The sequence below is a fragment of the Bos javanicus genome, chromosome 2, assembly GCF_032452875.1.
Source record: "Bos javanicus breed banteng chromosome 2, ARS-OSU_banteng_1.0, whole genome shotgun sequence".
NCBI classification, from domain to species: Eukaryota; Metazoa; Chordata; class Mammalia; order Artiodactyla; family Bovidae; genus Bos; species Bos javanicus.
The window spans coordinates 121,937,616-121,963,038 of NC_083869.1; the positions used below are offsets into that span (position 1 = coordinate 121,937,616).

At 54.2% G+C, this 25,423-nt stretch overlaps 1 protein-coding gene across 9 annotated transcripts in view; it reads left to right on the plus strand.

Annotated features, from left to right (window-relative positions):
• The window catches only part of COL16A1 (collagen type XVI alpha 1 chain), a 56,145-nt gene that overhangs the window by 4,483 nt on the left and 26,239 nt on the right, over positions 1-25,423 (plus strand). For 4 of the 9 annotated variants that reach the window (XM_061389529.1, XM_061389554.1, XM_061389570.1 and 1 more), the window contains 39 exons: positions 845-968; positions 1,274-1,540; positions 2,128-2,208; positions 2,360-2,506; positions 3,300-3,353; positions 3,656-3,682; positions 4,224-4,259; positions 5,290-5,316; positions 6,791-6,853; positions 7,125-7,166; positions 7,292-7,336; positions 7,433-7,468; positions 7,826-7,888; positions 8,452-8,496; positions 8,581-8,676; positions 8,838-8,876; positions 9,464-9,508; positions 9,637-9,672; positions 10,143-10,253; positions 10,657-10,692; positions 10,924-10,959; positions 11,035-11,145; positions 11,506-11,550; positions 13,403-13,438; positions 13,537-13,581; positions 14,073-14,204; positions 14,976-15,011; positions 15,219-15,326; positions 15,643-15,765; positions 15,886-15,939; positions 16,143-16,184; positions 16,749-16,784; positions 16,870-16,923; positions 17,106-17,174; positions 19,359-19,412; positions 19,504-19,530; positions 20,279-20,338; positions 20,517-20,564; positions 20,694-20,747. In XM_061389529.1, the coding sequence (XP_061245513.1) occupies positions 845-968; positions 1,274-1,540; positions 2,128-2,208; positions 2,360-2,506; positions 3,300-3,353; positions 3,656-3,682; positions 4,224-4,259; positions 5,290-5,316; positions 6,791-6,853; positions 7,125-7,166; positions 7,292-7,336; positions 7,433-7,468; positions 7,826-7,888; positions 8,452-8,496; positions 8,581-8,676; positions 8,838-8,876; positions 9,464-9,508; positions 9,637-9,672; positions 10,143-10,253; positions 10,657-10,692; positions 10,924-10,959; positions 11,035-11,145; positions 11,506-11,550; positions 13,403-13,438; positions 13,537-13,581; positions 14,073-14,204; positions 14,976-15,011; positions 15,219-15,326; positions 15,643-15,765; positions 15,886-15,939; positions 16,143-16,184; positions 16,749-16,784; positions 16,870-16,923; positions 17,106-17,174; positions 19,359-19,412; positions 19,504-19,530; positions 20,279-20,338; positions 20,517-20,564; positions 20,694-20,747 (2,590 nt within the window). The remainder of the gene's footprint in view (positions 1-844; positions 969-1,273; positions 1,541-2,127; positions 2,209-2,359; positions 2,507-3,299; positions 3,354-3,655; positions 3,683-4,223; positions 4,260-5,289; positions 5,317-6,790; positions 6,854-7,124; positions 7,167-7,291; positions 7,337-7,432; positions 7,469-7,825; positions 7,889-8,451; positions 8,497-8,580; positions 8,677-8,837; positions 8,877-9,463; positions 9,509-9,636; positions 9,673-10,142; positions 10,254-10,656; positions 10,693-10,923; positions 10,960-11,034; positions 11,146-11,505; positions 11,551-13,402; positions 13,439-13,536; positions 13,582-14,072; positions 14,205-14,975; positions 15,012-15,218; positions 15,327-15,642; positions 15,766-15,885; positions 15,940-16,142; positions 16,185-16,748; positions 16,785-16,869; positions 16,924-17,105; positions 17,175-19,358; positions 19,413-19,503; positions 19,531-20,278; positions 20,339-20,516; positions 20,565-20,693; positions 20,748-25,423) is intronic. The other 5 variants (XM_061389543.1, XM_061389590.1, XM_061389562.1 and 2 more) reach the window with 3 other exon arrangements.

A 25,423-nucleotide genomic window follows, 5' to 3' on the forward strand; every position in this document is an offset into this window, starting at 1 on the left:
AAGGCCCCAGTGTGGCCACTGGGAACCAGTCTCAGCCACACTCCCCAGCAACTCTGGATGTGGAGCTTAAGCTCAGGCGGCACCCGTGGGTCATTTATCTCTCTACTTGCCGGGAGTCAGCCTGGTCCCACTCCTGGGCCTTGCAGGGCAGGCAGCGAGGGGACTGGCAGGCCCACCCTCTGCCCTTTCCCCATCTCTGGCTAGCAGTAGGTAAGGACAGGTCTGCATCCCATGGGCACTGTGAGGACCCCAGGATGGAGGAGGGAGTCTGAAAGAGTTGGGTGTGTTTGTATGTGTGTGTGTGTGTGTTCACATGCATTGATGTGTGTCAAGTTCAAGCTCCTACAAGTTCCTGAGTGTTTTGGCCTCTGCTTACCTCTCCAGCCTCATCTTCCAGAATGTTCCTCTTTCTTTCCTGATTCTCTAGTCATGCTCAATCCAGTCATCTTTTTTCAGTATCTCTTCCCTTCCCCCAGGCCTGGTCATGTTCCCCATGGCATCCTGGTTTCCTTGGAATCCTCATGAAAGAGCAAAACAGTCATTCTGAGGATTCGTTGTTCATGGCCTTACCTCCCCCATCATCCCATCAGACTTGCAGGCTGCCTGAGGACAGGCCTCTTCTCTGTCTTTTCACCTGTTACCTGCAGCAACCAGACCACCCCGACGCATAGTAGGCCCTTGAGAAATGTCTGTAGAATGAATGGGTGTGTACGTATATGTGTGTCCATGGGACGTTATGTGCCTATGTGTGTCTCATGTAGGTTCAACAGTGTTGAGGGCCCAGGGTGGGCAGCAGACGGTCTCTTACCTGAGCCTCAGGGTACCCTCCTTGTTCTACCCCCAGACGCGTGTTCCCTCGTGGCCTCCCCAGTGAGTTTGCCCTGGTGCTGACACTATTGATGAAGAAACACACCCACCGGAACACGTGGTATTTGTTTCAAGTGACTGATGGAGACGGGTACCCGCAGGTGAGCCTGGCGCCCCGCTCGCTCCACCCCCGTTGCTCTTGGGTGGGTGCCAGTCCAGCCCAGCTTCTGTCCCAGCTTGTGATTCTGGAGCCTCCCTGCTCCACCCCAGTACTCACCCTTGAGGCCACCTGCAGCCCACCTATCCCATTCTTTTAGAAGGTATTTCTCTGTGACTCCAGCCAGCTTTCCTTGCTCTGTGGGCTGTTTCCCTTCTTGTGAAATGAGCGGGAGGGCCCTTACCTTTGGCAGGCTGTGGCTCACGGGGCTCTGATTCTGTGTCCCTGCCTTTCCCCCTCTCCACACAGATTTCTCTGGAAGTCAACAGTCAGGAGCAGAGCCTGGAGTTAAGGACCCGGGGCCAAGATGGTGACTTTGTGTCCTGCATCTTCTCAGTGCCCCAGCTCTTCGACCTGCGTTGGCATAAGCTGGTGCTGAGCGTGGCCGAACGAGTGGCCTCCGTGCACGTGGACTGCATGTCAGCCTCCTCCCAGCCTCTAGGGCCCCGGCGATCCATACAGCCTGTGGGCCATGTCTTTCTGGGCTTAGATGCTGAGCAGGGCAAACCTGTCTCGGTGAGTGCTAGGTCGGGCTTGGACTCTCCTCCCACTTTCTGGGAGCCTGAGTGGGCTCCCCAGAACCTGTATCTCACCAGGGCTCAGAACCCCCTTATGCTTCCCCATTGACCTCCAGGTGCAGCCTGGCATTCAAGGCCTTTCATGACCTGGGCCCTAAAATGTCTGCAGCATCACCTTCTGCTCCGTCTGTCCATGCACCTTGGCTCTGGCTGATCCCATGCCGGCCATCCATCTCACCTAATACTTTCACACCTCTAGCCTTTGCCTATGCTGTTACCTCCACCTGCAATGCTTGTCCTTGAAACCTACCTGCTGAATACCTACTGGTCCTCACGGCTTAGCTTGAATGGAACCTCCTCTTCCCCGCTTCTTCTGGCCAAAGCGAAAGTTTCTCCCGCCTCTCCCTCTATCTTGGGTGTATGGTTTTGCTTTGTATTTTGTGACTATATTCTTGATGATCTCCCAGGCCAGACTGGAAAGCCTCTGAGGGCAAACCCTGGGATGGAGCCATCTCTGTGCCTCCTTGGGGGCCAGGACACAGAGCTGTTTGTTAAAATGAAGTGACACTTGTGTGTCCCCTGCAGTTTGACCTTCAGCAGGCACACATCTACTGTGACCCAGAGTTCGTGCTGGAGGAGGGCTGCTGTGAGATATTACCAGGAGGGGTGAGTGGCCTGGACCCAGCCCAGCTGGGAGAGGCTGGGGCACTGCCTTGGGGCACAGTGTGCTGGAGGAGAAGGGCTGGGAAGGGGATGCCTAGACATCTTAGGATGCTGAGTGTGTTAAGGGGGGGTCCATCTTCTGTACTGACCCCAGCCCTTCCCCAACACTGGACAGTGTCCCCCAGAGACCTCCAAGGCCCGCCGGGACACCCAGAACAATGAGCTCATCGAGATCAATCCACAGACTGAGGGCAAGGTCTACACCCGCTGCTTCTGCCTGGAGGAGCCCCAGAACAGCAAGGTGGGTGGCCAGGGCAGGCAGACATGGGCACAGGCTCAAGTGGTCCTGTCCCTCCCCCGATCTGACTACAGCCATCCCCCAGGGTCAGTTGGTCACGTGTACCCAACTGGGGCAGGGAGGGCACTGGAAGGCCTGCCTATTTGCTTCCTACCCTTACTGGATTCCGAGAAGCAGAGAGACAGCCCACTGTATGACCCTATGCCTGCCTGCTTGCTGGCATTGAGAATTGTGCCTATTGAACTCTGACACTAACTAGAACTTCACTGGTACCATCCCAGACCCTGGTGAGGGAAGGATCAGGCTGGCACCCAAAGGCATTTTCTCCAGGACACAGATACCTAGGATCAAAGGCCAGGCGCCACACTGCTTGTCTTGGGGCTCACTCATTCTTCTGGGCTCAACCCAGGCCAATGCCAGACTGGTTCCATGCCCAGCACCATGGCCAGCTGCCCTGCCTGCTCCCAGATTCTTTAGGGGGTGGCAGGGAAACCCAGTTCCTCCCATAGCCCCACCCCTGGCCCTGCAGCCTCCCTGCCCACCAGGCATCTTGCCCAGCCTTTGGCTCCAGGAACACAGGATCCCATTGATTCATAGTCTTGTTTTCTCCGACATCACGTGGGTGGGGGGAAAAGAAGGGGGTAGACTGTGGGGGTGCCAGGAGTCTGAGCAGGCTCTCGATACCCTGGGAGCTGCCAGATATCAGGCTGAAGGGGTCCCTGGGGTCCATGCCCCTGCCTAGGGGCCCTCAGAACTGTCTCCTTCTCAAGACTTGGCTCTTATTCTTTCTGCTCAGGTGGATGCCCAGCTGTCGGGAAGAATCAGCCAGAAGCCAGAAAGAGGAGCAAAGGTAGAGACAGGCGGTGGGCGGAGGAGCCCACGGCATCCTCAGTCTGCCCTCCGTGTCCTCTGTAAACCCCTTGAGTAAGAGACTCTCTCCGCCCACGCTCTTCCCACCTTCCCCCACTCTTGGACAGAGCTTAGGACTTGAAGATGCCAGCTCTGAGAAGGAAAGATGAAGGGGGAGAGACAGAAAAGTACCTGGCTCTGTGTAGGGCACCCGCTCCTGGTGGTTCTTGAGTAGGGGTGTTGGAAGCTGTGCTTTGTCCTCTCCATTCCCCGCCCATTCTTATGCCCCCCTCCTCTTCCCAGGCCCACCAGGAGACAGCAGCCGATGAGGTAAGCCTCCCATCTAGACTAGAGAAAAGAGCTTGGTTGGAAGGGTGCCAGCCTGAGCCCTTTGGACAAGGCTTTGGGGCCCTGGAGGCTGGGCCTCGGGTGGGATGACCACACAGCTCCCAGCATTCCTTGGGGACCTGATGCTGGGCTCTGTCTGCCTGCTGCTTCTCCTTAGGAGGTGGCTGTTTAGCCCTGGACACTCCTGTTGAGTGGGCAGCAAATGGCCATGTGCATTTTGGAGAGAGCCCAGGCCTTGCCCATGGGAGCCCGGATTTGGGGGTCTTACTCTGCTCCATATGCTGTGTGATCCAGGTCTTGCTGCTGGTCCTCTCTGGGGTTCAGTTTCCTCATCTGAGAACTGGCTTGGCTCTGGGTTGGTGGGAGTTGAGGGACATGGCCTATTTGATGGGATTTCGATCTTTATGCTCCTTAACTCCACCCAGACACCTGTGTACTTGGTGTGTGTATGGGGGCCAGTGGGGTGCAGGAGGCTGGCCTGAGGCTCTCAGACCTGACCTCCAGGTCCATTCTTCCCTTTCAGTGCCCGCCCTGTGTCCATGGTGCCCAGGAGAGCAATGTGAGTGAAGAGAGAGTGTGCTGGGTGGGGCGGGAGGAGGCTGGGAGTGGGCACTGCCTGGAGGTTGGCTTGGCAACTTCTTGGTTCAGGACAAGGGGGTCTTTGTGTACTTTCACACTCTCTGCCCACCCATCCCCCAGAGCTGGGCTTGACCCTCAGCCCCAGCCCCACCAGGCCAGGGCCTCATGGGAGGAAGTCTCATGCTCTGTGATCTAGGCAGTGCACTGGGCTCCAGGGTAGGAGGGGAATGGGGTGGCAGCCTGCAGGGTCAGGGCCTCAGTACTGATCCCAGAACTCCCCACAGGGACTCAGGCCTGCTTTGCTTGGAAGGCTTCCCATGTCATTCTAGAGACAGAGAAGGGGAAGGGCTGGCTCAGGGTGACACAGCCCAGCATGGCCCCCCAAGCCACATGTTGACTCAGGGCTTCCCCTCTAATCCCTCTCCAGGTGGTCCTGGCCTATTCTCCCTCTGGGGGGCCAGAAGAACAAGGGAAAGGGGCTCACTGTGAGCCCAGCTGGTACCCAACTGTGCCTCTTCCGTGGGCAGTATGAGTCACCACTTTCCCACAGCCTGACATTCTGAGTTGACATTCTGCATTGATCCACAAAGGACACAACCCTCTCTCCCCTCAGCTCTAAGCCCCTGGCCTTTGGGGATGTCAGGAAGTACCCCTCTGCTGCCCGCCCTTTTCCATCCTGTCCCCCACCAAATCCAGTAAGGCTGATCATCCCCAGATATGCGGGGGTTACTATGGCAACTGAGCAGCCATGTTATCCTAGCAACGAGGGGGTGGAGCTAGCCAAAGCCAGGCAGGTTAGAGAAGATAGGTCAAACCCCTCTGTAAGTTTGACAGCTTTAGTATATAAAATCAGCATGCTGGTTGGCCTGGGAAGCAGAGCAGGGGCTGGGATCCAGGATGTTGGCTCAGCCACTCCTGTGTGGCCCTGACTAAACTGCTTGCCCTCTCTGGGCCCCTGGTTTCCCCTTCCTCCCTAAGATGATTATGTCCTCTTTCCTCTGTCCTTTCAGGTCACAATTGGTCCTTCTGGCCCCCAGGTGAGTCCCAGATGGAGAACAGGACACCCCTGCCCTCTTCAGTGGTGCCAGCCCATCTCATGGCATGTGGCCTCCTGGTTGTGTGTTTATATCAGGGCTACCCAAGCCTGCCTGGGCTTCCCAGGTGGCGCTAGTGGTAAAGAACCCACCTGCCAATGCAGAGATGCAAGAGATGCATGTCAGGAAGATCCCCTGGAGGGAGGCATGTTAACCCACTCCAGTGTTCTTGCCTGGAGAATCCCATGGACAGAGGAGCCTGGTGGGCTACAGTCCTACAGGCTTCAGCTCCCTACCTCTAGGTCTCACAGAGTTGGACATGACTGAAGTGACTTAGCGTGCACGCATGCACCCAAGTCTGCATAAGGGTGGGGCTGATTAGATGTATGTTTGCGTGTGTGTGTGTTTGTTAGAGACAGTAGTGGGTGTGTGAATCTAAAGATGTAAAAAACTGCGCATATCTAAGGGTCTGTGGAGAAGGAAATGGCACCCCACTCCAGTGTTCTTGCTTGGAGAATCCCAGGGACAGCAGAGCCTGGTGGGCTGCCGTCTCTGGGGTCGCACAGAGTCGGACACAACTGAAGTGACTTAGTAGCAGCAGCAAGGGTCTATTGTGTGTCAGGCCCTGGGCTGCCCATTGGCAGTATGACCTTCTTAAACCGCCTCAGGCATCGGTACTCTTATTTTATTTCAGGGCCAGCTATGCCCACATGTGTGACTGGTGTGCTTTTGTGTGTGTGTGTGTGTGTGTATGTGTGAGACTGTGCATTTCTGGACACGTGTTTGCATGTGCAAGGGGTGAACCCATATACCTGGGGGCCTGACAAGACCATAGAACTGTGGGTGATGGGCTAGGCAGCATGTGCAAATGTGAGATTGTACTCTTGGGTGTGCCCATGAATAAATAATGTTATTCTTGGGGCCACCTCCGTGTGCGTGCTAAGTGGCACTGAGCAGTTTACCTGCAGGGTTACATTTCTTCCGCATTGCAGCCCCTTGGCCCCTTGAGGTAGTTGCTGACACGAATCCCATTTTCTTGATGAAGAAACTGAGGTTCAAACAAGTCGCATGACTTGCCCTAAGGCATGTACTTATAAGGTGTGGAGGTAGGATTTGAACTTGGGCAGCCTGATACTCACCGTTATGGGTGTCTGCCATTCCACATATGTGTGTCCAAGCACGTGTGTCCCTAAGCCCCTGGGTGTGAGCTAGCATGCTTGGAAACGGGTGTGGGGAAGAGATGCTTTCTGCGTGAGACTATAGATTTACCAAATATAGCCTTTTGGGGTGGGAGGGACAGGCGGATGGATGCGTATGGGATCCATATGCTGTGTGCGTGGTGGTGGGGGTTGGGGTAGGGCTGTGCTCATTTACACACCCGTGTGTGGTGGATGCATGGAAAAGATCAGCCTGAGGAGAGCTTCAAGGCTCTCATGTGCATCTCTGGTCCCAGCCCTTGTCTTGGTCTCATCCACAGGGAGGGAAAGGTGAGCGGGGCCTGCCTGGTCCATCAGGACCCAAGGGAGAGAAGGGAGCCCGGGTAAGTGTTCCATCCATGACCACAGCAGGATCTTCCCAGTGTACCCTGGGGTTGGTCTGGAATGTGAGCCATCATAATCCCATCATCTTATCTGGAACTCTGCAGCCTGGTCTAAATAGAGGAGGAGGGCCAGGGTCTTTCTAGGGGTTAGTGTGTAGAAACCTCTATTTTCTAGGGGCACCTGGGATGATGGGATTCCTGGGCCCTTCCTTCTCAAAATAGGTCTAGGGTGACTCCCCTAGGAGGCTGATTCCTTGCTCCCTACTTCTAGGGCAATGACTGTGTTAGAATCTCCCCGGATGCCCCGCTTCAGGTAAGACCTGGAGGAGAGGCCTGCTTTAGGGCCAATATGTGGGTGACTCCTGGGGAAGGGGGCTGTGCCCTCTGAGCCCTGGGGGTGACCCTGGGCCCCTCTCAACACCTTATCTCCCTGCTCAGTGTGCAGAAGGCCTGAAGGGAGAGAAGGGAGAGTCGGGAGCCTTGGTGAGTATGCGACCAGGGCCAGGGCAGGGCAGCAGGGTCATGGCCAGTCTCCCCATCCTTTCCTCACCTCTCTTGTGTGTCCCCTTTTCATCTCAGGGACCCTCAGGACTCCCCGGCTCCACAGGCCAGAAGGTAATGGGCCTGGATTCTGAGGGGATGGGTACCAGGGAGGTCTGCAAACCCTACAGACAGGAAGAGGGAGGCGTCCAAAGTCATCCTAGAGGATGACGTCATTGGGCCCAGAGTGGGTGGCACCCCCCCAACCCTCCCAAGTCATCCTGCCTTGTCCACCAAAACCAGGAGGGAAAAGCCACAGACACCCTGAGTGAGTGGCCTGGCTGGTTGGGCAGTTCTTTCTGTTGTCTACCCTCCTGTGAAGCCAATTAATCTCTGGGGAGGCTGAGACTGGCTCTAGGGAGCAGATGAAGCTGTTCTGGTTCTTCCAGCCCCTTCTCTCAGCCCCTGTCACTCTGCCTCTTCCTCCTTCAGGGCCAGAAAGGCGAGAAGGGAGACGGAGGCGTGAAGGGCTCGCCAGGAAAGCCAGGCCGAGATGTACGGTGCTGGGACCCTTCCCCCCACAAAACCCACGTCCCTCAGCACGTGGTCTTGAAGTGGCGAACTGTAACCTTTGGAATCCAACCCACTGCCCCTGTTCAGACAGAATGGAGACCCAGGGAGGGGAGGGCTGCGCCCCAGGAGGGGGCAGAAAAGGGCCTGACTGACTCCCAGCTTCCCAGGTGGTGCTAAGGGTAAAGAACCTACCTGTCAATGCAAGAGATGTAAGAGATGCAGGTTCGATCCCTGGGTGGGAAAGATTCCCTGGAGGAGGGCGTGGCAACCCACTGCAGTATTCTTACCTGGAGAATCTCATGGACAGAGGATCCATGGGGTTGCAAAGAGTCAGACACACCTGAAGCGACTTAGTGCAACATGATTCCCAGTCCAGGAGCCCCTGAGCTCTAAGCCCTGAGTTGACATCTGATGGCCTTGGGGCACTGGGTGGAGTCTGGCTTTGGGACAGGGCAGTGAGGGTGGGCATTTCCACATCCCAGTGGGGCTGCTGTCCTGGGAGGTGCCAGGCCTCAGCCATTCTCACAGCCTCCCCCCGCCCACAGGGCCGGCCAGGAGAAGTCTGTGTCATAGGGCCCAAAGGGCAGAAGGTGAGCTGTGGCTGTCTGACGGGGAGGCGGGTGGTGGGGCTCAGAGGCGGTGGTTCTCTCACATCCACCTTATGTCTGTGCTAGGGAGACCCTGGCTTTGTTGGGCCTGAGGGGCTGGCAGGAGAGCCCGGGCCCCCGGGCCTCCCTGGGCCCCCTGGCATAGGACTTCCGGGGACCCCGGTGAGTATCCTCCTGCCTGTTTTCCCCTCAGAGACCCTTCTCCCTCTCAGCCAGAAGGGATGGGGGGCTGGGTCCCAGGCGGCTAGGCTGGGGGAAAGGGCCAGAGTGGACCTCACTGTAATGGGAGGCCCCTGGCTGACCCACCCTGTTTCCGCCCTCAGGGGGACCCAGGTGGCCCTCCAGGCCCCAAGGGAGACAAGGTAAGCATGGACAAGAGTGGGGGCCCATGTGGGAACCCCCGGCGGGAACCCCCTGCTTGGTGAAAGGAGAGAGGAAAATGGGGCTGGGGGCAGCAGGAGGGAGGCAGCGGGCAGGTTGGGGAAGGGGCTAGGGGGCTGGGCCCCTCAGTGGGCGGTGTCCCCATGCCAGTGCTTGCTGATGTGAAGGCCTTGGCCTGGGTTCACAGGCCTAAATCTGGTTAATGACCACAGTGGTCCAACTGGAGGGCCCAAACTCATGTGAGGGCCTTGTGCCTTGAAGAGCAGGAGGCCTGGAAATGTCTGTCTGCTGTGGTTCCTCTGGGCTCACCCAGGTCACCACCCATCCTGATGCCCTGGGGCAGGGACACACAGAGGCCTCGTGATCCCCTTCCTGTGCAAGCAGAAGGACTCGGGTTAGACACGGAGAAGGACAGGCAACAGGAAGGGAGTGTTGACAAAACTGACCGAGAGGAGACAAGAGATTTGGCAAGATTGTCCTGCTATCCAGAGGGGACTGGAGGGTGAAGGGGTGGATGGGCTGAGGCCACGGCCAGCACCCTTCTCCTTAACCCTTCTTCTGACCGCAGGGCAACTCCGGGGTGCCTGGAAAGGAAGGTCCTGGCGGGAAACCTGTGAGTGACCCAGTGGGAGCACGGCTGCCCACCATGCCCAGACCTCCTCTACCAAGGCCTCCAGAGGGAGGGGGGTTCTGTCCTCCGGCCCTCTCTGCCACGGCTAACGCCTGCTGCTTCTCCAACAGGGCAAACCAGGGGTGCCCGGGCTGAAGGGAGAGAAGGTGAGTCCCAGGCCTGGTTACACCGGGGTGGGGTGGGAGGGCAAGCCTATCTCTGAAGGGACAGTAAGCATCAAGGGTGCTGAACCTGAGACCTTCCTTGGGGGACCCCCACCCCTCCTTTGTTCCAATGGCGTGCCTTTGACTACTAAATAAAGGGCCTGGCTTTGGAGTTACATAGCCAGGTTCAAATCCCACCTCCGCCACATACATGAATATGACAAGTCGGTTAGCTTCTCTTTTTTGCCCAAGTTTCCACACCCCTAAATGGGACACAATGATTTCTTATGGCTTGTTGTGAGGAGGTAGTTTTTGATGTCCAGGGATTGTATTCTGAGTGAATGATTCAGGTGAACAGAAAGCACCCTCTACCCCCCTAGTGTTCCTGCTGCCCACTTTGCCCTGGCTCACCCCTTGTCTTCCCCAGGGTTTCAGCCCCACCCTGTCCGCTCATGGTCTTTCCCTTCTGCTAGGGTGACCCCTGTGAAGTGTGCCCAACACTACCTGAAGGGTTCCAGAACTTTGTGGGGCTGCCTGGAAAGCCAGGACCCAAGGGAGAACCAGGTGATCCTGCACCAGCCAGGGTGAGTGCCTAGGGTGGCCTGTGGGTCTCCATCAAAAAGCCTGGGGGCATAATCATGGAGAGGAGTTGGAGAGAGGGGCTGGAAACTTCTCATGGCCATAGAGACCTCGTGAGCAGAGAGTCTAGGATCTTAGTTCCATGGGGGTGGGGACTGAACCATAGAGTTTAGGGCTGGGCTAGAAGGCTGCCCCAGGTCTCCATAGCAACCAAAGAGGGTTCTTTAAGCCAAGGCTTAAGATGCCTTTTGGGCATGCTGGGGTGGAGCCAACCCTTATAGTGAGTGAGGCTGTGCCCTCCTCCTGGGATTGGATGCTGGTTGAGGGTGGAAGAAAGGAGTGGGCAGGGGTGGTTAGGGTCCTGGCTTGGACTGCGTGCTCCACTCCCTCACAGATGCTTTTTTTCAGGAGGGTCTGGGAGCTGTTGGACAAAAAGGTGATCGGGTATGTACAGGCAGTTTCCAGTGGGGTAGGTTAGCCTGGCCTTCTTTCCTGTCTGTCTGTCACGTGGGTTGATGAGCCCCAAGTCTGGGATGCTGACCTTGAACCCCTTGGGACTCCTGGCTGTTTGAAGGGTTTGTGGTATGTGACATTGCTGTCCTCATAGATGGCTGGGAAATTTGGGGTGACCTACCGTACCCAGTCTCTCAGCCCATAAATCTCTTCTCCTTGCAGGGAGACCCTGGCATCCAAGGCCTCAAAGGAGAGAAGGTGAGGGACCCCGTCCTCTGGCTGCCCCCCTCTGATCACTGCCAGCCTTTCTGATCCCTTCTCTTCCTTCCCCAGGGGGAGTCCTGCTCGTCCTGCAGCTTTGCCGTAGCGGCCCAGCATCTCCAGCCTTCTGCAGGGGCCAAAGGCGACGTGGGCCCTCCTGGCCTGGGTTTGCCAGGTCTTCCGGTAAGTCACTGCTTTCCCCAGCCAGGCCAAGGCAGCCCATCTTTACCACACTGGTAGCCTCCCTGGCTCCTTAGGCCTAGTGTCTCAAGCAAGGCAGAGGCCAGGAGGGACGCCCTGAGGTAGGGGCCCCAGGCCTGTAGCCCAGTGTCTCCCTTCACCCCTGCATCTCCCCAGGACTCCCTCTTAGAACCTCTGAGTGCCAATCTGTGTAACAGCTGTAGTTGTCCAAACACTGTGGGGTTGTGGGATTTGTAGTTCTGAGTTGGCCTTTCTCTTTCTGGGTGGACACTGGGACTCATGGAATCTTGGAGGGATGGGAGTGGGGGGCATGCAGTGACTGTGACTTGATTATTTTTTCAGGGGAAAGCTGGGGCCCCAGGGCCAACAGGGCTGAAAGGAGAAAAGGTGAGATCTGGTTAGAAGTCAGGAAAACTGGGATCTTCTTGACAAGGAGGCAGGGGAGGGGGCCCCTGGGTGGGGCATAGGGACAACATAGACAAGAAACCAAACTGTAAATCCACAGAGAAATAAATTCATCAATGTTTTGCAGACTGGAGTCAAAGAATTTATTTCTGACAGCCCACATGTTCTCCAAGAGAGTTCCTTTAGTATTGTATTTTTAATTTATTGATGATCCAAAACAATTGAGTACCTTCATAAAATAATAATAACAGCCCTCCTTTACTACTTACTTTGTGCCAGGTAGCATTCCAAAGGCTTATAGATGTATTGACTTGTTTCCTCCTCCCAAAACCTCATGGGGTAGGTACTCCATTCTTCCCATTTTGTGGATGAGGAAGCAGAGGTCCAGAAAGACCAAGTAAATTGCCCAAAGTCACATGGGGGTTTGGGGGCAGACCTGGGATTTGAGCACAGAGAAACTGGCTCCAGCGCCTGCAGTCTTGCTGCTCGGCTGGGTCGCTCAATTCCAGTGCCCTGTGAATGTATGCATTTGTGGTTGTGTTGGAGACAAATGACACCACTGAACTGATAAAGCAGCTACCCCTGTGAGGGGTTCGCTGGGTGTACGAGGGTTCAAGTGTGAGAAACCCTGGAATATACGTTCAGACTCAGCTCTACCAGGCAGATCATTTGTCAGATTTCTCAAATGGAGCTTTACACCCTCCCCCTCACCTGTTTCTTCTTCCAGCCCTTCTGATCTCCATAAATGGCACATACCCAGTTCTTCAAGCCTCCTCAAACCCCAAACCCGTCTCCACCTCATCTCCTCCATCTGACAGGTCTCTCCCAATCCTCCTTCTCCCCCGGCTTGGCTCAGCTCCACGGCTGCACATCGTCTTGGTCCCACAGCCTCTGACTTGGATGGAGGTGGCAGCCCTCTAGCTCGCCTGCCTGCAGCCGCTGCAGCTCTTCAGCGTTTTCACCCAGTAGCTACTGTGGTTTTGTTAAAACAAACACACGCTCTCAAGTTACACTGTTTCCCTGCTGAAAATCCTTCTGGGACTGGACACTGTCTCAAAGGCCGGCGGTGCCTAGCAAGACCCCGGATGCCCAGCCCTGCCCGCCTTTGCAGCTTCATCTGGTTCTTCTCTCTGCATTTCCTGTGCTTTAGCTGTGCCGCCCTCCTTCCTTTCTGGAATATGTCAAGAATGTTCCCACCTCTTAGATTTTGTCCTTGTGGCTCCCACTGTCTGGAGCGTTTTTCCTCTCTTGCTCCCCCTGCTCTTTCATTGACCGGGCCTTAGTCTCCTCTTTCTGACAATAATTGTCAGCATATAATAATAAACAGTTCTCTGACCATCCTGTCTAAAACGGCCTACCCTGCCTACTTTGTCTCACCACCCTGCTTACTCCCTTCATAGCACTCCTGGCCATCCAGTTACAATTATTTAAAAATTCTCGGTGTCCCCCACAAGGGTGTAAGTGCCACAGATGTGTATGTCTGTGCTGTTCACTGCTACTGACCAGCACCTTGCTCAGTGCACAACACGTCCAGGCATCCAGCGAATGACTGTTGGACAAACGAATTCCTGATCTTTGTGTGCTGGGCCAGGGCTGAGGGTGGGTCTGGGATTCTGCGGCCTGCACCTGAGGACAGAAACAGGCTGGCCACAGTCTTCCCTGGGGACCTTGGCGGAAATCCCTTCGCTTTCTGGGTCTCAGTTTCCTAGCCAGGAAATGGGAGTGGGGGTGGTTAGGGGTCCCCAGGGGCTACTCTTGTGGCTTGGGGTTTTGGAGTGACCTAACACTTGTGTGCCTCCCCACTTTGACCCTGTGTTCTCTGCTTTGCTCTCAGGGTAATTTCGGGGAGGTAGGGCCAGCCGGCAATCCGGTAAGTGAGCTTTGGATGCCAATAGCTCGAGGGAGCAGGACGAGGTGGGAGTGGCCCAGGCAGATGCAGGGCATCACACGTGGCTTCTTATCACACAGGGGCCGCCAGGGCCTGCGGGACCCACAGGCATCAAAGGGGAGAAGGTGAGTCTGAAGACCTTCCCCATGCAGCCAGGGCCAGCATCCCAAACACACTCCTCCTGCTTGACTTCAAACCCTCCCAGGCTGCCCACTGCCTGAGGGTAACATCGGATCCCTTACCATGATGTTCAGAACTCCTGAGGCTTGGCCCCACCTCCTTTTTTTTTTTTTTTTAATATGATCCATTTTTAAATTCTTTATTGAATTTATTGCAACATTGTTTGATGTTTTGGTTTTTCGGCTTTGAGGCATATGGGTTCTTAGCTCCCTAGCCAGGGATCAAACCTTCAAATCCCTGCGTTGGAAAGTGAAGTCTTAACCACTGGACCACAAGGGAAGCCCGCCCCACCTCCTTTTTTCACCTGGTTTTCTACTATGTCTCCTGAGAGACCCCTCCTGCCCAGTCCAGGTGCTAGGTCAGGCCCGGCTGCATTCCCAGCCCCAGATTCCAAGCCTGGGCTGAGGTCCCCCAACCCTGTGTCCTTGCTTGGCAGGGGGAGCCTTGTGAGCCATGCAGAGCCCTGACCGAGCATCAGGATGAAGACAGCCACGTGGTGGCCTTGCCGGGGCCCCGCGGAGAGAAGGGGGAGCCCGGGCCTCCAGGTTTCGGTCTGCCAGGAAAACAGGTGAGTTCTGGGGCCTGTGGAGGTGGGATACAGGCAGGGCTGCCTGGGTCTCTAGGTTCCTGGTGCAGTGGGGGGTAGGTGGGAGTGTGGAGGGGCCAGTGCGTCTGTCCCCAGAGGGAGCTGGCCTGACGGACCTCTGCCCTTCGTCCTGGGACATAGCATGGCTGAGTGTGCAGAAAGACCGCCAACCTGGGACCAGACAGACCTGGGTTCAAAACCCACCTCTGCCTTTTACGAGCCCTTTGACTTGAGCCAGTTACCTCCCTCTCTGTGTCTCTGTTTCCTACAAATAGTGTTGCTGTAAAGTCTAGGAACGATGTGTGTGAAGCATTAGTGGCACACAACAGGCATTCAAGAACGATAATTACAAAAAAAAGAATGAAAGTTACCACTGGGGCGATTATTATTTTTACTGCTTTACTCATAGCAGTGAATGCTACCACAGTGCATATCATGGGCTGTTCACAGCTTCATATGTATTGACTTGTCTAATCTCACAAGGACTCTGTGGGATAGAAGGCTGTGCTCTTTTTATCATCTCCATTTGATCGATAAAGAAACTGAGGCACTGAGAGGTGAAGTAGCTTGCCAGGGTCACCCAGGCAGGAAGCCTGACTCAAGGCTCTTTTCTTAATCTACACAAATTCACTAGAAGGAGAGCAGAGGTTTTGGTTTGTCTGTGTGTTGCCTTTTCCTTGGCTCTAACACACTGCTGGACACTTAAGGGTGTCTAGTATGAGGGAACTGACGCTGGAAATGCTTTCTCCTCAGGGCAAGGCCGGAGAGCGTGGACTGAAGGGGCAAAAGGTGAGAGAAAACTCGGTGGGCACGGGTGGGCACCACCTTCTCTCAGATGCCGTCCCCACCTCCTATTCCTGAATTGTGCTGTGCCCACTCTCCATTCCCTGCCCAGCCCCCAACCCCAGTGAAGGGCTCTGAGTGCCCGTAGGTCCCAAGAGGCCACCATGCCCTGAGCTGGGTCATCCCTGCCCTCCTGAATCTTGCTCCTTACAGGGTGATGCTGGGAATCCTGGAGACCCTGGAACACCAGGCATCACGGGGCGGCCAGGACTGTCGGGAGAGCCAGGGGTTCGGGGCCCTGTGGGGCCAAAAGGAGAAAAGGTCAGTCAGGAAGGGGGCAGGTTGCCCCACGAGCACGAAGAGATCAGGCCGAGAGCTAATGAGGGGAAGGACTTTGGGGTCAGGCCGTGACCCTCATGAGATGCTGGCGTCACCGGGTGGAGGCTCCTCGGCTCTTCTCCAAGGCAGGGGAGGAGACCCAGGAGTCTCAGGGGCCAATATTGATATCCCGGGCTGAGGAGGGGTCGGCGGAGGGGCGGAGCTCTCCGAAGGGCACAAGGACCCCAGTTTCCAATGCCTCCTCTCTTGGCGGCTGGGCCTGGCTCACGGGTTCCTGGCTGTGCCCATCTCTGACCAGGGTGATGGCTGCACCGCCTGCCCGGGCATGCAGGGGGCGCTGACAGACAGAGCGGGGCCGCCTGGGAAGCCGGGCCCGAAAGGAGATCCTGGGCCAGAAGGCGTGGGCCGGCCTGGTAAACCGGTGAGTTCTGGCTACCTGCCTTCTCGTCCTTCCCTCCCTGGGCCTTCTTTTCTCCCCCTGCCCCCTTGCCCCTGTGGGAGCCCTGGCTCACCTGTGTCTTTACTCACCTGTGTCTTTTAGGGCCAGCCTGGTCTACCAGGAGTTCAAGGACCCCCAGGACTGAAGGGCATACAGGTATGTGTGAGTGTGGGGGGCCTGGGCTGCAGCTCTGTGGGGGTGGGGAGATACTGGGGGCAAGTGGGCCTGGAGGGAGGAAGGGAGATCCGGCCGCTGCGCAGGGGGAGGGGGACGGGGGGAGGTTCAGGAGAAGGGGCTGGGGCAGGGGTGAAGGATGAAGAGGGAATCTCAAGCTCAAGCTTGTCCTTCTGCCTATTTAGGGAGAGCCCGGCCCTCCAGGAGTGGGAGTCCAGGGGCCACAGGTGAGCCTCCAGCCTTCCCTTTGCCTGCTTGCAGTTCAGTCGCTCAGTCATGTCCAACTCTGCGACCCCATGGACTGCAGCACGCCAGGCTTCCCTATCCATCACCAACTCCCAGAGCCTACTCAGACTCATGTCCCATTGAGTCGGTGATGCCATCCAACCATCTTATCCTCTGTTGTCCCCTTCTCCTGCCTTCAATCTTTGCCAACATCAAGGTCTTTTCAAATGAGTCAGTTCTTTGCATCAGGTGGCCAAATTATTGAAGTTTCAGCTTCAGCATCAGTCCTTCCAATGAACACCTACTTAGCCAAGTGCTTACTCCCATCTGCCCCACCAAACCTAAGCCCCCTCCCTGCCCCCAGAGGCTCCAGGGCACAGCCCTGGCCTTCTGTTTCTTCTGTCTGGGACTTTGGTTTGGACCCCCTGACCCTCTCTGACCCTCTGAGTCTCCTTGTGGAGCCCTCTTGAGTTTGGGCTGGCAGATACCCCACCCCAGACCAGTCTGCCAGTGGCGCAGGTTGGCTTGGGCAGCTGTGACCCAGGCTGCCTTTTTCTGACTTGCAGGGGGAGCCTGGAGCCCAGGGTTTGCCTGGCATTCAGGTACGTCTGCCTTGGGCCTTGGAGGAGTCTGGCAGGGGAAGGGGCCACCCGAGGATAGAGATAACTAATGTGCTTCCATCTGCAGGGGCTTCCGGGCCCTCGGGGACCACCTGGCCCTGCTGGAGAGAAGGGTGCCAAGGTGAGCCTTTGCATCCTTGGGCTCTAGACTAGTAATGCTTCAGAATGTCCTGGCCGTGGGCACAGGGGACATGGGAACCGAGGGATACTCATCAGACGGCTGCCCAAGGCCTGGTCTCACCTGCTGGATTGTCACGAGCTTCAAACTCAGGCCCTGCAACCTTGGTACCCTCTCTTCCACAGGGATCTCCAGGAGTGAAAGGAGCCGCTGGGCCTGTGGGACCTCCTGGTGCCAGTGTCTCTGGGCCTCCGGTAAGGGCCCCTTCTGTACTCCACACTGGGATGTTGCTGGGACTAAGGGCATTGCTGCCAGGAAGAGGGCACGGGGCCGACCTTGCCTGTGGGGGATGGGAGCTGAGAGGCCTCAGCTCAGCCCAGCGTGGGAGTAGGAAAACCACACTGTTTGGGGGGAGTCCCTGAAGAATGGCAGTATTGACCACCACCAGTTTTTGAGCAGTGACCACGCCGAGGCCCATGCTAAAACAGAGATTAACTTAATCTTCACAACAGCCCTGTAAGGGAGCAGCTATGATTATTCCCATTTCACAGATGAGGAAAATGAAGGTCTGAGAGTGGGGAGACAGAGCCAGGACTTGAACCCAGTTCTGTCTGACTCAAAGCCCATATGTTCAGCCCCCCCACCCCACTTCAAAACTTGGAATCATTCGGGATGATCTAAAACAGTGCTGCCCAATAGAACTCTCTGCCCCGCCTGAGATGTAGCCACCAGCCCCATGTGGCTCTTGAGCACTCAAAATATAGCTAGCATGACTGAAGAACAAAATTTTACATTTAATTTCATTTTAATTATTTTCAATTTAAGTAGCCACATGTGGCTGTTGGCTACCATGCTGGCCAGCACAGCTCTATCTAGACCAGCAACACTTTCAGTCTTATTATCCTCAAGGACCTCCCTTGATTACTGTCCCACCAATGATTCCCATATTCTGAAAGATGTGTCTATTGAACAAATTGCACAGATTAGGTAATAATAAGCACATTTCCTCATTTTTATTCATCAAAGACCTATATAATAGCTAGCTTCAGCTCCACATGAACCCACTAGAATTTTTCAAGACGATATAATTCTAGCCTGAATCAAAGAAAGGCTACCTTGCAGCCAGCCGGTGCTGTGCCAGGTCGTGGGCAAATGTATAATTTTTCTTGGGCTTTTGGTAACGTTGAAAATAGCTCAGTGAACCATATCTTTTCTATCTTTATCGATCCCTAGAGAAAGTCCAGACCCAGTTTGGGAATCACTGATGGATTTCTCAGGAGGGGGCTACGGCCTTGCCCAAGTCCCCACGGTCAGTCTGGGTCGTCATGGTCCCCGCCTGAGCCAAGGAGCACGCCCCCCGCCCCCAGTAAAGGCAGATGTGAAGGGGAAGGAGGCCCTGGTCCTCAGGGAGCTCCGAGTCCCATGTGGGAAGGTGGCCTGTCCGGCAGGAGAGCAGCTGTCAGCATGTGCCCTGGCTGGTCTCTCCAGACCAGCTTCCGTCAAGCTGAATCCCATCCGCGCGCCTCCACAGTCCCTAGCTGTGTGACCTTCAGCACGTGACAGCCTCTCGGAGCCTTTAATTCCCTTTAATAAGAGCCGAAATCCCTATCTCCTCCTTAAGTCAACTGAGAGACCCTTATGATGGAGAGACTGTGTCTCAAGCACCGAAGAGAGAGAGGATAGAGCAGGGACCTTGGGGTAGAGCACAGACCGGGTGAAGCCGTCCTGTTGGGCCTATTAGAAAATCTCGTTAAGCCTTAGTTTCCTCCCCTGTGGGCTTCCCCTGTGGCTCAGCTGGTAAAGAATTCACCTGCAATGTGGGAGACCTGGGTTTGACCTATGGGTTGGGAGGGATTGGGGGCAGGAGGAGAAGGGGACGACAGAGGATGAGATGGCTGGATGGCATCACTGACTCGATGGACATGAGTCTCAGTGAACTCCGGGAGTTGGTGATGGACAGGGAGGCCTGGCGTGCTGGGATTCATGGGGTCGCAAAGAGTCGGACACGACTGAGCGACTGATCTGATCTGATCTGATCTGACCCACTCCAGTATTCTGGCCTGGAGAATTCCATGGACTGTATAGTCCATGGGGTCGCAAAGAGTCGGACACGACTGAGCGAATTTCACTTCCTCCCCTGGAAGTGGAACAATACCATCCTGCAGGACTGGGAGCGGGGGATTCCATCCACTGCCCTCTGACAGGCACTTGGCCCAGTGTCTGACACCCAGAAAGCACTCGAGAAATGCCAGTCTTCCTCCTTCCTCCTCTCCTTGTCTCGTGGGCCTCAGTCTCCTCCTCTGGACATGGGCACTGAGATGTGGGTTCCAGGGAGCCCGGCACTGCTTCCGTTTGTCCCGTCACCCTCCCCTCCGAGCAGGCCAGCTGGCTGGCTGCTGTCCAGCCCTGCCCACTGACCCTGGGCTCTCTCCCTGCAGGGCCCTGATGGGCAGCAAGGACAGGCTGGACTTCCAGGAGCCAGAGGGATGCCGGTGAGTGCTGTGTCTCAGGGCAGCAGGAAGCCACCGCTGGCCTTGATTCTGTACCCCTATCTCCTCACCCACCTGTGTTTCTTCCCTGCAGGGTGAGAAGGGATCACAGGGAGAGAAGGTAAGTCCCAGAAACCTGTGACCAGTACCTCCGGGGAAATTAGCAGCCCCTAGAACCCTGCACCTGGGGGATCCTCTGCACTTGGTTGTGACCCTGGATTGGAGGATGGGTGCTGAGGAGTCATCCTGGTCTTCTTGCCACCCACCAGCTCCCTGGTTCCAGGTTGCAGGGGGCCCCAAACACTTCCCACCTCACCTGGTTGCCAGCCCAGGGCTCAACCAGGTTCCTAGGAGACCCAGAGAGCTCCAGGTCTCCCTACAGCAGGCAGCTGCATTTTCAGATGAGTGCCGAGTCACAGGACAGGGGAAGGAACTGGGTTCAGAAGAACCAGTGAGAGGACAGGGATGTGAGGGACCAGGAGAGAAGAGCATGGAAGGCGGGCTGGGCCAAGGGGAATGAGGCTGAGAACCTGTGCAGTCGCAGATGGTGATGAAGCTGAAAGGCAGTAATAGGAAGGGCTCTTGTTTTCTGAGTGCTTGGCATGTGGCAGGAACTCTGTATACATTCATCCAGTCCATCCTCATGACAGTCTATGCAGTGGGCATTATTACCCCCATTGTACAGATGAGGAGACTGAGGTTCAGAGAGGTTGAACAGATTACTCAAGGGCATAGTCATAAGAGGCAGATCCTGGATTTAAACCCTGCTCTCTCCATCTCTGGAGCCCACCCTGCCTTCCCACTGTCAGTTTCCAGAGGGTACTCCATCCTTGCCCCTCTGCCCCTGACAAAGGCTCTTCTCTTTTCAGGGCGAGCCGGGGGAGTGTTCCTGCCCCTCCCGAGGGGACCTCATCTTCTCTGGCATGCCGGTAAGTGGTGCCAAGAGCCTTCCCCCCGAACCTGGGGGAGAGGCCTGGCTTTCTGCCCCGTGCCCATGATGCACGGGCCCCCGTGCCCTGGCCAGCTGCCTCCCCACGCAGCCCTGCGCTTGGTGTGGACGTTGCCTATAACCTCTCCCCTTCTTTTGCGACCCCCACTCCCACCCAGGGTGCTCCGGGACTTTGGATGGGCAGCTCCTGGCAGCCGGGCCCGCAGGTGTGTCGCTTGTCTCCTCTGCGCCTCCTCTCGTCCGCCAGCACCCCGAGGCTTGCCCATCCTCACACCGCTGCCCCCGCGATGGGGCAGAACTTTCTTCTGGGTCTGATGATTTCTTCTCTCCCTCAGGGTCCTCCGGGTGTTCCTGGACCACCAGGCCCTCCTGGAATGCCTGGGCTGCAGGTAAAGAGGGAGAGTGGAGGGAGGGCAGGGCGACAGGGCGCATGGTCTGTGCCTGATGCCAAGTGTGCCGCCCCCTGGCCCCAACACCTGTATGTGTCATTTCTCACTCCTTATCTCCTGCTTCCCAGACTGGTACCCAGGGCCCACTGGTCCCTGAGGGCAGGCTATGTGTACTCCTAGCTCCTTTCTGACGCATGTCCTGTTGAGTGTAGCCCAGGCATCTCACTGACACCCGTGCCAAGCTCGGGCCTTGGTCAGCTGGCGGGAACCCAGAATCTAGGTCAGCTAACACTCCTTGACACTGGTACAGAGCTCACCATTTTGGAGCAGCATTGAACATTCATTCATGCAACAAATATTTTTGTGCATCTAGCACTTTCCATGGAGAAGGCGATGGCACCCCACTCCAGTACTCTTGCCTGGAAAATCCCATGGATGCAGGAGCCTGGTGGGCTGCAGTCCATGGGGTCGCTAGGAGTTGGACATGACTGAGCGACTTCACTTTCACTTTTCACTTTCATGCATTGGAGAAGGAAATGGCAACCCACCCCAGTGTTCTTGCCTGGGGAATCCCAGGGACAGGGGAGCCTGGTGGGCCGCCGTCTATGGGGTCGCACAGAGTCGGACACGACTGAAGCGACTTAGCAGCAGCAGCAGCAGCAGCACTTTCCAGGCACTGCTTTAGGTGCCGGCGACACAGCAGTGGACAGAAAGAGACCTCTGCTCTCTGGGAGCTTGTGTTGTAGTGGGAGAGACAGATGATAAGCCACAGAAAGAAATAAAATATAGTATGTTAGAAAGGGATACATCCTGATGAGAAAGCTAAAACAGGGAGTGAAGATAGGAAATGGGAGGAGCCCAGGGCAGATATTTGAGAAAAGTGTTGAAAAGAAGGGAACGTTTGAATCAAGACCTAAAGGGAAAAAAGAGAAAAATAAAAAATTAAAAGACTCAAAGGAAATGAGGAGTGAGCCTGAAATAAAGAATATTCCTGACAGACAAAGCAGTAGGTACAAAGGCCCGGGGGTGGGGACATGCCTCCCATGTCTGGGGAGCAGGAAGGAGGCCACGGAGTGGGGGAGAGAAGCAGGCGGCATGGGGAGGTCCATGTGACATCGTGATTAGACTGTGTGTTCCAGAGCCAAGCAGCCTGACCTTGAATCCCAGGCCTGCTATGTGTTAGCTTTGTGATGCTGGCTATGTTACTTACCCTCTCTGTGTTTCAGTTGCTTCATCTGTTAAGGGGAAATAATTACCAAACCTACCTTATGGGGCTTTTGTGAGTATTGTTAAACAAGTTCAGTTCAGTTCAGTCGCTCAGTCGTGTCCAACTCTTTGCAACCCCATGAACCGCAGCACACCAGGCCTCCCTGTCTACCACCAACACCCGGAGTTCACTCAAACTCATGTCCATCAAGTTGGTGATGCCTTCATCCATCTCATCCTCTGTTGTCCCCTCTCCTCCTGCCCCCAATCCCTCCCAGCATCAGAGTCTTTTCCAATGAGTCAACTCTTTGCATGAGGTGGCCAAAGTATTGGAGTTTCAGCTTTAGCATCAGTCCTTCCAAAGAACACCCAAGACTGATTTCCTTTAGAATGGACTGGTTGGATCTCCTTGCAGTCCAAGGGACTCTCAAGAGTCTTTTCCAACACCATAGTTCAAATGCATCAATTCTTCAGCGCTCAGCTTTCTTCAACATCCATACATGACCACTGGACAAACCACAGCCTTGACTAGACGGACCTTTGTTGGCAAAGTAATGTCTCTGCTTTTGAATATGCTATCTAGGTTGGTCATAACTTTCCTTCCAAGGAGTAAGCGTCTTTTAATTTCATGGCTGCAGTCACCATCTGCAGTGATTTTGGAGCCCAAAAAAATAAAGTCTGACACTGTTTCCACTGTTTCCCCATCTATTTCCCATGAACTGATGGGACCAGATGCCATGATCTTCGTTTTCTGAATGTTGAGCTTTAAGCCAACTTTTTCACTCTCCTCTTTCACTTTCATCAAGAGGCTTTTTGGTTCCTCTCCACTTTCTGCCATAAGGGTGGTGTCATCTGCATATCTGAGGTACTTGATATTTCTCCCGGCAATCTTGATTCCAGCTTGTGCTTCTTCCAGCCCAATGTTTCTCATGATGTATTCTGCATATAAGTTAAATAAGCAGGGTGACAATTTACAGCCTCGATGTACTCCTTTTCCTATTTGGAACCTGTCTGTTGTTCCATGTCCAGTTCTAACTGTTGCTTCCTGACCTGTATATAGGTTTCTCAAGAGGCAGGTCAGGTGGTCTGGTATTCCCATCTCTTTCAGAATTTCCCACACTTTATTGTGATCCACACAGTCAAAGGCTTTGGCATAGTCAATAAAGCAGAAATAGATGTTTTTCTGGAACTCTCTTGCTTTTTCGATGATCCAGTGGATGCTGGCAACTTGATCTCTGGTTCCTCTGCCTTTTCTAAAACCAGCTTGAACATCTGGAAGTTCACGGTTCACATATTGCTGAAGCCTGGCTCTGAGAATTTTGAGCATTACTTTACTAGTGTGTGAGATGAGTGCAATTGTGCAGTAGTTTGAGCATTCTTTGGCATTGCCTTTCTTTGGGATTGGAATGAAAACTGACCTTTTCCAGTCCTGTGGCCACTGCTGAGTTTTCCAAATTTGCTGGCATATTGAGTGCAGCACTTTCACAGCATCATCTTTCAGGATTTGAAATAGCTCAACTCGGATTCCATCACCTCCACTAGCTTTGTTCGTAGTGATGCTTTCTAAGGCCCACTTGATTTCACATTCCAGGATGTCTGGCTCTAGGTGAGTGATCACACCATCATGATTATCTTGGTCATGAAGATCTTTTTTGTACAGTTTTTCTGTGTATTCTTGCCACCTCTTCTTAATATCTTCTGCTTCTGTTAGGTCCATACCATTTCTGTCCTTTATCGAGCCCATCTTTGCATGAAATGTTCCCTTGGTATCTCTAATTTTCTTGAAGAGATCTCTAGTCTTTCCCATTCTGTTGTTTTCCTCTATTTCTTTGCACTGATCGCTGAGGAAGGCTTTCTTATCTCTTCTTGCTATTCTTTGGAACTCTGCATTCAGATGCTTATATCTTTCCTTTTCTCCTTTGCTTTTCGCTTCTCTTCTTTTCACAGCTATTTGTAAGGCCTCCCCAGACAGCCATTTTGCTTTTCTGCATTTCTTTTCCACAGGGATGGTCTTGATCCCTGTCTCCTGTACAATGTCACGAACCTCATTCCATAGTTCATCAGGCACTCTATCTATCAGAGCTAGTCCCTTAAATCTATTTTTCACTTCCTCTGTATAATCATAAGGGATTTGATTTAGGTCATACCTGAATGGTCTAGTGGTTTTCCCTACTTTCTTCAATTTAAGTATGAATTTGGCAAGAAGGAGTTCACGATCTGAGCCACAGTCAGCTCCCAGTCTTATTTTTGCTGACTGTATAGAGCTTCTCCATCTTTGGCTGCAAAGAATATAATCAATCTGATTTTGGTGTTGACCATCTGGTCATGTCCATGTGTAGAGTCTTCTCTTGTGTTGTTGGAAGAGGGTGTTTGCTATGACCAGTGTGTTCTCTTGGCAAAACTCTATTAGTCTTTGCCCTGCTTCATTCTGTACTCCAAGGCCAAATTTGCCTGTTACTCCAGGTGTTTCTTGACTTCCTACTTTTGTATTCCAGTCCCCTATAATGAAAAGGACATCTTTTTTGGGTGTTAGTTCTAAAAGGTCTTGTAGGTCTTCATAGAACCGTTCAACTTCAGCTTCTTCAGCATTACTAGTTGGGGCATAGGCTTGGATTACTGTGATATTGAATGGTTCGTCTTGGAAATGAACAGAGATCATTCTGTTGTTTTTGAGATTGCATCCAAGTACTGCATTTTGGACTCTTGTGTTGACCATGATGGCCACTTCATTTCTTCTGAGGGATTCCTGCCCACAGTAGTAGATATAATGGTCATCTGAGTTAAATTCGCCCATTCCAGTCCATTTTAGTTCGCTGATTCCTAGAATGTCAACGTTCACTCTTCCCATCTCCTGTTTGACCACTTCCAATTTGCCTTGATTCATGGACCTAACATTCGAGGTTCCTATGCAATATTGCTCTTTACAGCATCGGACCTTGCTTCTATCACCAGTCACATCCACAACTGGGTATTGTTTTTGCTTTGGCTCCATCCCTTCATTCTTTCTGGAGTTATTTCTCCACTTATCTCCAGTAGCATATTGGGCACCTACTGACTTGGGGAATTCCTCTTTGAGTATCCTATCATTTTGCCTTTTCATACTGTTCATGGGGTTCTCAAGGCAAGAATACTGAAGTGGTTTGCCATTCCCTTCTCCAGTGGACCACATTCTGTCAGACCTCTCCACCATGACCTGTCTGTCTTGGGCAGCCCCACACAGCATGGCTTAGTTTCATTGAGTTAGACAAGGCTGTGGTCTGTGTGATCAGATTGGCTAGTTTCAGTGTGTCTGCCCTCTGATGCCCTCTCGCAACACCTACCGTCTTACTTGGGTTTCCTTACCTTGAACGTGGGGTATATCTTCATGGCTGCTCCAGCAAAGTGCAGCCGCTGCTCCTTACCTTGGATGAGGGGTATCTCCTCACGGCCGTATAGAACCTTGCCTGATATATAGTAAACACACAGAAGAC